Source organism: Rhopalosiphum maidis, chromosome 1, assembly GCF_003676215.2.
Source record: "Rhopalosiphum maidis isolate BTI-1 chromosome 1, ASM367621v3, whole genome shotgun sequence".
In the NCBI taxonomy this organism is placed as follows: Eukaryota; Metazoa; Arthropoda; class Insecta; order Hemiptera; family Aphididae; genus Rhopalosiphum; species Rhopalosiphum maidis.
In genome coordinates, this window is record NC_040877.1 from 69,570,511 (window position 1) to 69,585,299 (window position 14,789).

General features: G+C 28.9%; 1 protein-coding gene across 6 annotated transcripts in view; it reads right to left on the bottom strand.

Annotated features, from left to right (window-relative positions):
• The window catches only part of LOC113548314 (potassium voltage-gated channel protein Shaker), a 166,948-nt gene that overhangs the window by 505 nt on the left and 151,654 nt on the right, over positions 1 to 14,789 (bottom strand). For 2 of the 6 annotated variants that reach the window (XM_026949137.1, XM_026949145.1), the window contains 3 exons: positions 7,999 to 8,128; positions 3,475 to 3,665; positions 1,162 to 1,383 (listed from right to left, as the gene is read on the bottom strand). In XM_026949137.1, coding sequence (XP_026804938.1) covers positions 1,169 to 1,383; positions 3,475 to 3,665; positions 7,999 to 8,128 — 536 coding nt within the window. In that variant the 3' untranslated portion in view covers positions 1,162 to 1,168. Of the gene's footprint in view, positions 1 to 1,161; positions 1,384 to 3,474; positions 3,666 to 7,960; positions 8,129 to 8,925; positions 9,056 to 14,789 lie in introns of those variants that run through there. The other 4 variants (XM_026949128.1, XM_026949154.1, XR_003404881.1 and 1 more) reach the window with 3 other exon arrangements.

The window sequence follows — 14,789 nt, forward strand, 5'->3', positions numbered from 1 at the left end:
ATGCTTAGATGCTCTTCTAATCGAAGAGAAAAAAATATATTGGTAAATCATTATCAAATCATTAAAATCCCTGCACAATTTACTTTGTCCTTTAAATTGAAATATTGAATATATTATAATATTATTACAATAATTAATAATTAAATATAATTTATTATTTATGATGGATGAGTAATTTAAATAATAAAACGAAAAAAACTAATTATTTTAAGTAGGTATTATAAGTACTTTGTTTAAATGATTAGTGATTACACGCGTAAGACGACATTTATAAACACTATTGTTTCCTATTTAAAGTTTAATGTTTAATTATGTATTTAATTTGGACTATTTGGAGGACTTTGAACAGTTTGAACACGATACACGTGTTATTATTTATAAAGTACGAATAATTACAAGTAACGGAAAAATCGTACATTTTACACGCGATCATAACTGTAGCTGGTATTTGAAAAAGTACGAATTTTCCAGCCTAAAACGTTTCGGAACGTTTCTGAGACTTTTCCAATTTATGTTTTTATTTTCTGGCATGCAAAAAATAAAGAAAATATATTTATTAATTTAAATTATACCTATAAATTTCCAGTGATGCGAAAGTTTTAATTGGTTTCTAAAACAAAAGTTATCAAGTCGTTGAATACAACTTTTCGATATGGCTGGTACCGATACGGAAATTACTCGATTGGCGTGTTTCACGATAGCTGTTCATAGAAGTATAATATAGAATATTGTGGCTATAAAATTTAGAGTATTATAATATTGTAACAATAAAGGCGTTGTGGGGGTGTGTTCGATAAAAATAAACGGATTTCGAAATGGTTCCAAATAGCTTAACAATAGGAGGTTCCTTAGTACATAATATATTATTATTATTAAATGCTATATACTTTGTGATTTATGAACATTTGAAATTTAAATGTTTAACGAGTTTATAATAAGTATAATACGTTTTGATGTAGGTTATATATAAACGTACATATTAGTTAACATCGTATAGGTGTTGCGAATTGGTATAGATAGATATAGATCCTGGCTAGGTTTTCTAAAAATTGGTCAGAATTGATATTGATCTCAATAATATGAGATATATTAAAATCTATGAAAATATAATACATACCATACGGTACAGTATTATTAAAAATTATATTGCTAATACCGCACCTGCTAGTCAGACGTCAGTTTCGACACTGAACCTCTTGATGCTGTTGTTGTTGAGCCTGACCACGGTGGCACAGCTGTTGAACTTTTTTGGTTGCTGCGGCGGCGGCAACGACAGAGGCGGTTCGTCCAGCTCCGCGTCCAGCAGACAATTATCCGCTGACTCCAAATCCATCAGGTCCGACGTCGAGTCACCACCCGACGGATATTTCACCATGTGTTGACCTGTGGTGGACGCGAAACGGAAACGTTATACACAAGAGGAATAACAACAACGACAAAAAATAGTCACGAAAACTCAGGTACACATAATATTTGCAATACTTGCAAATAATATTATAGTACATAAAACTATACGAGGAGCATATTATTTTATTATCAATTTTTTTTTTTTAAATTGCCTCTGTCTGCAAAGATTTTTAACTTGGATGAAATATGTGTGAAGTTTCAATGATTTCCTGCAGCTCCCATTTATTATATATATATATATGCACTGCAGACTAGGGTGACCCGTTTCTGTCCGATTTTGCGAACAGTTCAACTTTTAATTCGTTTTCAATTCGTTACGAGAAAAGTTTTTTTGGTATTTTCTAAAGTGAACGCTATGGACACTGGGTCATAGAGTATCATGAAATTTATAAAATATGTATAATTAATCCTAAAAAATAGTGTTCTGAAATAATAATTAAAAATTTTAAAAGTTATATTATCACATAATAATGAAAGTTGGTACAATGAATTTGTGTTTTCTATTTTCATTTTTAATTTGGACAGAAGAAAATAATTTAGCAATATATTATACTTTATACAATGGTTTATTACTCAAGTCACCCTACTCTATACTTAAATAGCTAAATTACTATATTAAAATACCATTTCTATATTCAATTGACTTGCATTTTAAATCAAAATGATACGACTTAAAACAAAAAATCACTACGATAAAAAAAAAATAATTGATATTTATTGAAAAAACTTAATGTTACAATTATTATCATAGAACTTCAAAAATTCCCATATACCCAAGTACCTATATATATATATACATAAAACACAAATAAAAAATAACAAAAAACAAAAATTGATTGAGAAACTGTGTATAGTATATGGGTACATGGTGAGTTAAACAGTCTGCTATAACAATAACAACATTAACGACGATAACAACAATAGTAATAATAATAAAGCTAATAATGGTAGGTAATAAATAATAAGTAAACATAGAGTGTGTGAATGTAATACGTATATATATTATTCATATACACAGTACACATCAGTAGCCTTCAACCATTTTTTGACTTGCGACTGATTTGGTTGATAATAATTTGTCTTCGACCAATGTTCGGAAGTACTTGTATATTTTATTGTACTATATTATAAATTGGTATATAAATTATAAATCGTATTTACCCATCTCTGCTGAATTAGTTTCAGATTTTATTTTTTTAATTATTTTTAAACTATAATTAATGTTGTTGCATTGAATAATATATAAATATTGTGTTAGAGTTCAAAAATATATTTTATCTTAAATTTAAAGTTTTAAATTTATATGAATAGGGTAACCAAACATGGCGCTTAAAAATGGAACAGTGTATTTTAATTAATAATGATTTTTATTAATAATAAATTCTAATATGTATATCGTTCCTATTAAAATAAAATTATACAATTTTGATTTACTGTTAAAATCGTCATTTTTTTTTGTATTGCTTTTCAATATAACCAGATAAAAGGTGTATTTTATACTATGGATAAAGGAACATAATACAGCCGTAGAAATTAAAAGATTAAATGGTACCTATACAATATCTAAATATTTGAAAATATGGTATTTATAATTAAACTTAAATATTTCGAAAATTAGATTTTGGATAATTCATTAGTAATGTTGAAAATAGGGTGAGCATATATAAAAGTGTATTATTACTAAATATTGTAATATAAATTAGATTGAAAAAAACTATAGATTGGAATACACTTGAATAAATAAAAAAAGTCATACCGTTAAATCGTAATATTCATATTGTTTTATTTAATTTTTAGTTTTTTACGCTACGCGATTACTGCATACTAATATGATATTTCCATTTTTAAATTTGTTTTAATCCAATCGTTAGTCACTGGTTGAAGGCTATCACTGTACGTTCTGTACTACTATAAAAAAACGTATAACCGTATATAATAATATGTATGTATAAAATCAGTGGGTAAATGAGCGCATATAATATTATATTGTTCGCGAACGTCGAGCGCGCCACGACTCAGACGGAAGTGACGGCGCGTCGATTGACAGCTCTCGCCTCGGATACCCACCTAAAGTACCGGGAAGATAAGGGCAGCTGGTGACGTGGTTGAAGTTCTGCGATTGCATGTCTTCTTGGTCAGTCTCTCTGTGATAGAAATAGTTGAAGTTGGACACGATGACGGGCACGGGCAGTGCGATTGTGAGCACGCCGGCAATCGCGCACAGTGAACCGACAATTTTCCCCCACACGCCCACTGGTCTGAAACACATTCGAATATGTCACATGTCGACGTGTTCCGGCGAGTGTACAACAATTTAATAATATTACAATGTATGGTATAATGGCTAGCGGAGGATTGCGTGGCGGTGGTATTTTTTTTTTTTATGGTTGTTTTTTGTACAATCAATTTTATCATTTCTATTAATAATAAAATATGTAAATTAGAATAAAATAACAAATAGAAAAACGAACAAAAATGTATAAAAACGCAAGTGTAAACACTAAAACAAATTTCAAAAATATCTAAATCGTATGTATATTATATTACATATATAATATACATGCGAATTAACATGCTTTTTTTAACACACGTATAATATAAAATATAATATTGTGTAATATTTGTGTGTATAATTTACTGAACAGTATGCGTATACGCATAAACACGTGAACACGTGGGGTAGTTCATTTTACTGGTGGACACACTTGGATGAGCGGATTGAAATGGCGAGGGATATCTACCCAATGAAAGGTTTTATTCACAATATTTCGATCGTCAATCTGCGTCAATGCTCATCATTAATAATAATAAAAACTAAAAATGTTTGATATTAATACATCGAAATAATAAATTACAAATAAATAAAATGTTTAAAAAAGTATACAGTTACTTTTTTTTATGAAATAAAAACGACAGGTTGTTGTTAAAAAAATATATATATTTTAAAATGCTTCAGGCGAAATTAATATTTTTTCATTGTAATAATACAAAAACTACCGAAGAATAAAAGTAGTGTTTCTAGTTGAAAGTCTATACCTGAAGTTTCTAGTTTGACGAGTGATCGATATACCTAATACAATAAAATGATGGTATTATGATGTCCGTCACGATGTCTCACCAATTTTTGGATCAACTGATAAATATGTATAATATATGTGTATGCGTATAGACACTGATCAAGAAAATTCTTTGTTTTTGTTTGGAATACACGATTATCGTATTAATTCACTCAAAAAGTTGTACAGTATGTTATAATATTTATACGGACAAATGAAAATGTAAAACCAAAACAACAAAAAGTCATCACAATGATGCACACGCGTCGTTAAATTTATTATTTATTTTTCAAACGTGATATAATACAGGACGATTCTATGATCACAGAACACTCCAGGACGTTCTTTGATCAGGTAACTTAACCTAACTCTTTGGATTTTATTTGGTTCAAATATGTAATATTTCAGTTGTTTTAATTACTGGAAGTTATTTCTAATCTATCTAGGTGGTTGATTGATATAAAAACCATAAGAATATTATTTTAAAAGACAAATATAATGAGTAAAATATCATTAGTTGTTTTTTTTTTTTTTATCAAACAACAATATTATTATTTTAAAATCTATTAACATTTTTGAAAAATATTTTTTTACATAACTTTTAGTAAAAAAACTATTTTTAAAATACAATTATATATTTGATCGTTTGAACGTTTAAAGATTTTACTTTTTTGAATGACGATATACTTTTTTAATATATTCTGAAACAGAATATTTTTTTCTTTACATATTAATCGAAATTTGGACTAGTAGCTTATGAGTATAAATATTTAAAGTTTGGGTGAATGGTAGTAAAACAACATTCTGCGGAGTATCTTCGTACGTGTTCACTCTGCTCACCAAATTTTAAATATTTATACTTTATAAAAATCGTCTAAATATCAATTATTATGCATCAAAATGCTTCAAAAATATTCTGCCACAGAAAATGATAAAAAAATTATGTTATTATTAAAAAACGTAAGAAATTTTAAACATAACGATAAAAATTATTAATAATATAATTTGTTATTGATATAATAATGTTGTTTTATCTCGACTGGAAATTAAATAAACAAAATGTTTTTAAAAACATTAACAGATTTCAAAATAATGAATGTTATTATATAATATAATCGTTCTGTATATTTTTATAATATTAATTTAAAATTAGATTTATATGTTAATTTGTCTATTTATTTAATTAATTTTAACTTTAAAATTTTATTTTCTAAAAGAAGGCATTTTGCAATAAATAGGTATGATGCACATCCTTAAACCTTTTCACCTACTACTCTAAATTATACAACTAGTTAGATTGGGTTATTAAGAAATATCGAGTGATCTGCGATAATAATATAATCGACCTGTAATATATTTTAAATATAAGCACACCATGGGAATAATATTATGTGTCGTATAATAATTCACCACGTGAGAAGCGTTTGCACAATCAATACGAGAAAGCCAAAAACATAAACGGTTGTCCGAGCTCAGGAAAATGTGGGTAAGTATCATATCGTGTTCCAGAACTTGTCACAATAAAAAAATGGATTGTCAAAAACAAACAAAAAAAAAACACACACACACACACACACGCACGCACACACCACTATAATTGAATCCCTCGTGAGATTTTTATAAAACGATTTCAAAAGCAAAATCGTCTTATTAATCACATAGTTAACATATGCATATATGTAAATATTATATATGTATATAAACTATGCAAACACGATGATCGTATAATTTACACTTATCGTTATACTGTTATGGTTAATAATATATTAATTATAATATAATGCTATCGTTTATAATAACATGCAATTACACTAAATATAATGTAAACGACTACACTACAGTGTTAAAAATACGAAGTTCTAAAGTAAAACATGCATACAAAAATGACTACGAAAAAAATGAAAATATTTAGGCCAACAGATTATTATTGTTAGTAGGTAAGTGTAATAATATATCATGTGAGTAATGAGTTTTGTTAAAACTGCAATATGCAACTACAACACTGCACTTCGTGCTGCTAAAACTATGTTATGTATAACTTCGTATATGTAGTTATTAAAAATTGACTTATAGTCAAGTAATGATTTATATATAAATATAGTTCTGTCAAGGCTATTATATGTTTATATGGTAACTATATGTGTTAGTGAACTGCTGCTGTTATATACTGTCTATATAAGTCTACCTATAACAGGTGATACCTCTAATTGACGGAAAAAAATAATAATAAAAATAGTAAAATGTAATATTGTATACAAAGTATATATAACATGGTAAATAAAACTGTCTAAACACTCTCTAAACGTTTAAGTGTATCATAATATTATGTAATTATTTTCAAGGAACAAAAAAACTATGGCAAAAACACAAAACAAAAAAATTAAAAAAAACAGACATTATAATGTTTTAATTAATTATTAATAGTAGTTGGTGTTAATATTATCAAACTAATAGTAATATTTTTCCGATCTAGCTAAATTGAAATCCTCTATCAATATAATAATATGATTCATCTAAAACGTTCTAATCGCGTTGGGAAAACTGCAATCGAAACTATATTGTGGCATAATATTATAAAATGTCTTTTTATATTTCACTAAATATGATGTGCACGCGGATGATGATGATGATTATGATGATGATGATAATGACATTATTATACAGATTTGGGAATTTTGGCAACCCTAATGGAGCGTACAGTGACAAGACGACTATAATTTGTAATAACAATTATGTTTAAGACGAACATATTAGAATTTTATTGTTCTAACATATTCAGTATTTGATGAAATCGTCAAACAAAACAAATAATAATAATAATAATAAAGATCTCGAGGAAACTAAGTTTTAGTAAGTTTTTCTAATAAGCTATACATCAAACAATCAACGTATGTAATCTACAAATTATATTAATATATAATTATGTATTCATGTACTTTATACATAGGGTACTTGGAAAGTTATTAAAACATATTTTGTACGTATACACGTATAACTGCAGATTATGTAAAATATTCTCGAATATTTTAGATGCCCTGTTAATTACCTTACATACGTGATCATAAAAAAAAACGTAAATGATAAAAAAACACAAAAATGTGATGAATTTAAGTCTAAAGTATGACGTGTGTTTGCTGGTTATAAGAACATTATATATAATAATATTATAGTCATAACTAATGATCTACGGCAGTTCGAAATTAGTGACAGCTTACACGATAATAATAATAATAATAATATGTTAATGACAAGCTAACGATGTTAAAAAAATAAAAATAAATAATAATTAGTAAAAGAACGAATAAAAATACGTTTACGAAAAACACAATGTAATAAAAATATGTCTAATGCGATTTTTGTTGCTGTATTATTATTGTTATTATTATTATTTTTTTTCTCTGGTAATAAATCGCACTAAAATGTTAAAGAAAAAATAAAATGCAAATAACTATTAGTGAATAAAATTAAAAATATGGAAAAAAATAAATTTCAATAACTGTCTAATTTTGTCTTAATGAAATTGAGTACATCATACGTCATGTCACCATAGCCCACAGTCGTCATGGTAACAACAGCCCACCAGAATGCGTCCGGGATGGACTTGAAGAAGGAATTCTCTGAGCCGGCTTCGGCGAAGTACACCGCGCTCGAGAATAGCACCACACCTGAAATTCATTAGGACTGTGACTTATAAAAAAAAATAAAAAATGATAATAATAATAAATAAATAAATAATAATAATAAAAATAGCAATAATGGCGACGATGAAAACGATAAAATAATAATAATAATAACCATATTATATAAAACAAAATAAATATAAACAAAAAATGAATAAATCGCGATTCCGATCAGCGGCGTGGACAACGACGACGATCTTATATGGAATTCCCCCATCACAATAACGAAACATTTTTCGAACACATATATTTATAAAACATTGTACATAATACATGACATTTCATTTTATAATATTATATATATATATTACATGTAGAACCCCGTGATCACGATGATATGTTATATATATATATTTGTGAGTATTATATATAAAGTTTACTCTATATTCGAGAGATATAGTGTTTTGAAACTTTTACTCGATCTTATTACTTATATCTTTCTCATCGCCCTTTTCTGGTACAAAAAAATTGTTTTTCTCTCGTTTTCCTTCTAACTCTCTTTCTCTCTTAGGTTAGGGTTTTCTCTCTATCAGCCTGTCTTTTACAGAATAGTAGTTCACCGTCATTGTTTTATCTGAGTGTTGTTGAGTACGTGCGTGTGTTTTTAGTAAGTCATGTATCGACGTTTATGCAATATAGGTCCATAAAGATGCGTCATAAAGTCGTAATTATTGTCGGTCGTGACAGTACTGTATACATATTATTGGTATGCGTATATATCAGTCGTGATGGTATATGGTTGGCGGGTGTTGTATTCCTGGCTGCTCGCAATTATAAGTTACCTCATATCACCGTATCCGACTGTCGTCATGGTGACCACGGCCCACCAGAACGCGTCCGGGATGGACTTGAAAAACGACTGATCGGAACCCGCCTCGGCGAAGTACACGGTGCTCGAGAACAGCACCACTCCTGGAAAACAATACGCTCAGAGACAAATGGTCGGCGGCCCCCCTTTTTTTCAACACCACAATAATAATAATAATAATAATAATAATAATAAAACAAAAAATAAATAAAGAAAAACCCCGAAACGAGATATAAGTAGTATATTAGATACACGGTGATTGCGCCACGAGAGTCCAGCGACTTAAATCGCGCCGCGCCGCGACATCGACTTACCCACCCAGCACTATAGCAGTGTTTGGCGCTTGCTTTATCCTCAGTTAGGTTTTTTTCGTTCTACATTCTTAATTTCTGTTTATTTCCATGCCGAAATCAACTCGAGTAGTGTACTGAAGTGAGAAGGTGAACGGCCGGATTTCCCGAGAATCGAGATCAAATAATACTTAACGATACAACGCGACTTTCTCTCCTTGCAATCCCGGCTGCTTTAAATCAAGGACATTCCATTTTCATCCCATTTCAGTGTAATTAATTGTTTTGTAAGAACTCGGAATTTAACGCCATTCCCAATTTTTATTCGACGAGTTTGGTGATTTCTATTTCGATCGTACTGTTCCGCTGCACAGTTTTCGATTTTTGTCGAATAATTCAGATTTACATAGGACACTGTGTTAATGTTTGAATGTTAATCAAAACAATTCAAAAATTAATTTGTTTTTCAATTTTTAAATATAAAATTGAAGGTGTGGTTGTTTAGGGAATAATAAATATTAATAATAATAATAAATGCGTATACGAAAAATATATTAATGCAATACGCAGAAACAAAAATATAGTAAAGAATCGGGAACATAATATGTGTACAATCTAACTTTTTTTTATCAAAATTTAATATCTTGCTATTTTTTTCATTATGATTTGACAATCTAAACCACTAATTTTTAAAAAATTATACTTTTTTTAATATTTCAAATTATTCTATTTCAAAGAACAAAAAATCTTCAAAATTTTAACGTCGTCAATGTTAAGTATGTAATAACTTAAATGTACCTAAGTGGATACACTTGGAAATAAATTTCATAGATTTTTAATCAACTAATTTTTCTTTATAATATTATCTTCATGTCAAATATTATTTAATATTGTGTTTTACACGAATAGCGAAAAGAAAATTCAAACGGAGGAAAATATTTTCCATTTACCAATCGTTTCGTTTCCGACCATCACAGATAAATCTATATATAAAATAATACCCGAGTTACATAACTGGTGTAGATTTTCTGAGAATTGTGGATTTCAACTTAACACGTTATTAAGTAAAGGTAACGTAAGCGCGAAAATATAAATGTTATAACATTTATTGTGTATTCGAAATCACACAGTGCGCAGCCCAGGGAGTTGTATCGCTGCTATACGAATGAATGTAGAGTATTATAATAGGCGAATACGTCGTTAAATACGATATAATATTGTAATATAATAACTTCACCAATCGATTTTGAAAATCACTACGTCGGGTGCGGTGTTTAGAAGGCAGTGTAGGAGTTAATTTTTATATTCGGAATTTTTCCCACCTACCTCGGTAGACTTAAATATATAACGTGTAACCTATATATATATATGGCTACAGCTGCTGATGAAGAACCTGTGTGTGCAGAGAAAAGTAGGCCGTTTTTCTTCAATGAGGTTATTCACAAAAACCCCGGATGGATGACGTCATTCGATCGCTATAGTCGGAGGCGGCGCGCGCGGTATCCATGACGACGGGGCCGGTCCGGGCGCGTGCGGCACCGACCCACTATAAACATATATTTATAATATTATATACATGGGTGAGCCCCGACCACCTGGCTAGAAAATGTTACGATAATACAGTTTGAATGAAAATATTTTAATGTTATCGCGGAAATTGATAAATATGACACACGGACTATATGCGTATGTTACGTTGCGCGGATCATAGCGGACAGGTGAAATTGGAGGGTACTTGTGCCGAATCCTCCGAAACACTACTAAAATGTTACATCGATTTAAACAAACTTTAGAGTGGTTGTACTCCTTGAACGTGCTGAATTCAAATTTTCTTCGCGGAGAACCGAACGACAGTGGTATCCAATATATCAATCCTAAATGGAATTGTTATTGGTATTTTAAGAAACAAATATGGTTCTAATAGTTTTGAGTGAAACGGATAGGATTTCAAATGGATTTAAAAATATACATTAATTTATTTTATATAATTTAAATGTATAATATTATATGATACAAATTAAAAATACACTCATGAAACGATAGGTCGGGAAGAGTGCCGATCGCGATAACTCATTGAATAAAAACGCTATAAATCGATGACATTTAATGAGTAAGAAATATTTACTGTAACTATTAACTAGTGGAAGAAAATAATAAAAATATGACTGATAATATTTGATTAAAAACTTAATATTTTAAAAATAAATTATAATGAACCGCATTGAAATTTTTTAAATGTTAACATGTATAAGTAACATAAAATTATGTTATAATTATTTTGTTAATGTGTAAGCAAACTATTATGTTCATACTGAAAATGTACGAATATATTTTTCAAAACATTTTTTTTTTTTTTACGAAACTATACGAGTACTAGGTAATAAGAAATATAAACTACAATTAACGTTCTTCTGGTCTTTTTAAAATGTATTATATTGTAGGATTTGTAAATAGTTAGGGTTAAAACTAGTCTTTAAAAAGCACACAAGGAACAAAATTATCAGCCATTCATAATTTGAAGTATTATGTACAGGTCAAAGCTATAGATCTTGAATAAATCGAAAGGATTCTACAAATAAATTTAGTTAGAAACAATAGAAAAATTCGAAAATATTACAAAAAAATGATAACAAATAATTAATGTACTGTGGTAAATGATTACGATAGCATGAATATTTTTAAAAATCCAAAAGAACGTTATATCCTAAGTAAAACGTATACAATGGCTAAGAAAATGCGCTGTTAAATCGGCTCAATAAAAAATCACATAAACCCAAATTTGACGTCTTGAAATCGAAAACTATGATTTAAGTTCACAATATTACATCATCGTAATATTATTCTATTCAAATATGGTTTTTGACGACGATCGTTTTTGTGAGCACTTCACGTTCCATCCAAATTGTGTCTACGGACAAATGACTCATCACCAATCACGCATTATGACCAAATATGATATATTACAGTGCAATAATCACACACACATTTTCGCCACAAGTGCGGCATAGAAGATCGGATATGGCGATAATAATAAACGGCTGTGAGTTCCGCTCCACCGATTCCGATCAGCAGAATTGATCGGCCGTCCGTGTGGTAAATCGTGTACAAAGTTTTGTCTTTGGTCGGTCCAACGGAAAACGCGAGCGTGAGGGTCTGTCAAAATGGTTTTCCGTCGATTTGTCACGATAAATCCCATCACAATCATATAACAATTGTTGTATAATTATTAATTTATCATATAAATATACTGTATTCATATCTAATATATAAAACAATAAATACGTCCGTCTCACAAACATTTTTGAACAGTAAGTATACTGATTGCATTTTTTAATTTATTATTGCTACTTAACCTAACCTACCTAATTAGATAAATTATATAAGAATAAAAAAATTATTAATTATAATAACATAATTTTATTATGCGGTTTAAATTTTAAATTAAATGCAATTTTATTTTTCAAAAATATCTTATTGAGAAATTACTGTTTTGCATTAAGAAAAAAACAACTTGTGTGTAAATATATAAAATATATAATTATATACATAATATATTATGTATATATTGATCTATACTATATTTAATTTTTGAAAACTTTACACAGCAACATCATCATCATTGCGCGATGACGATGACTACGTATGAGTGTATGTTTGAGTTTAAGTGTATATGATCGTCTATGTGTATTTGCGTGAGTTTATTTTTATCGTTGCACGCAGAAAAAGTTAAAATCAATAGCAGCGGACTCAGAATGTAGCGGGCGCGGTGAATGACGACCACAATATACAGTCGCGCGCGATATGTTGAAGCTTTTGTGCGATGATCTAATTGATTGGTTTTTTTCTAATGGATCAACGGATATCGTGTGAATTTTAATCTGATTTTTGTGAGTCAAACGCTTTTATTCACTCTAAATTGGATACCAGCGCTCAACGCCCCCGGTTTAAAAAACAACGTGACCGACTAGCCTTTTAACTTAAGATTATGAGAACCAAGGCAGTCACGTCACGTCATGAGCTTTGTGTATGCATAAAAAAAAATCATTTTAAGGCGTGTTTTTATGTCATAAGTAGGGTCCCACAACTAAATGATAAAAATCTATAAAACATTTTGGTTTTCGTTATCATGCGGTGACTGTACAGGGCCATGAAAATTAATTTGGTAAGATTGACCTTGTGTTTTTCCTTGGTCGATTTTCCAAAAAAATAATACAAACGTCCTTACGAATGAAAATCATCGGAGAACTAAATTGCTACAAGTACAGAAGTTGATAATAAAAAATAGTTATCAATCAAATGTCTTAATCTATACTGACTTTAAGTATAATCAATCTCCCATAAAACGGGTTTACCGTGATCGGAAGACAAAAAAAAAATCTACAACGAACTACAGAAATATGAAGTCTACTAAAATAAGGTCTACATAGAAATTTGATCATCTAGGTTAGAACGTCAAAGGTTATGTGTTTCTAGATCTATACATTATTTTAATACTATTTTTTAAAAAAAATCTAATTAATTTATTTATCACCACTGCAATGAAAAAAAAATATTCCAAATGAAATGGTGGAGATAAAGTCCTCATTAGATTTCACTTCGAGAACTGCGTTTACTAAACGGATAAAGATATTATTACATTATATTATATAAAAGTATAGACTTTAAATACTGCGATCGTATATTTTGCCTTATTTTTACGAATATTAAAGAACCACATAGGTATATATTACGTCGTACTATGTGAGAATGTACAGAGAAAAATGACGAAAAAAATTAAACACATATCAGAAAAACCACTATTATTGTATTATGTGCTTAGAAATCTTGGATATCGTATAAAATATAATATAATAATATCGTGATGAGACAAACATATAGTTTTCATGCGTTGGCCATCGTGAAAAATATCATGGTGAGTAGGAAATCACCCTACGCGCATATTTATTATTATATAATTGTATACTTAACAAATATCTACCTACACACATATGCATACATAACATAGATATGCACAAGATAATTATTCTATTGTAAACTAGATAGTGTCATGCAATGACATGTTTACAAAGTTTAGGATGGTAATATTTTACATTTTTTTATGATTATTATTGGTATCGGTATTGGTTCTTAAAATCAGTATTTTAAAATATTTAAAGATATTATACCTAATTTACGATAAAATAATCATTTATACCTTGCATAATATTTGTTGGAATATAACAGTGTAATTTGCGCTCTATATACCTACTTATTATGTATATTATATTATATAATATGATACATACAGTGTTTGGTAAGTACTTAGTATATAGTAAAATTAGTTACTCGTGTAGCCACTTAGTCACCTAACATCATACGATTATAATTTAATTAAACTTTTTATAATTTGAAAAAAGTAACTCGTTTCAAACTATAAATTACATGTTTATATAATATGATACAGTAATTTAATTACACAAATTGTCCGTAGAATATAATGTAGTATTGTTTATTGATTTAAAGCTCTAAATTCTTACTTTCTTTAAATATAGTTGAAATTTTAAGTACA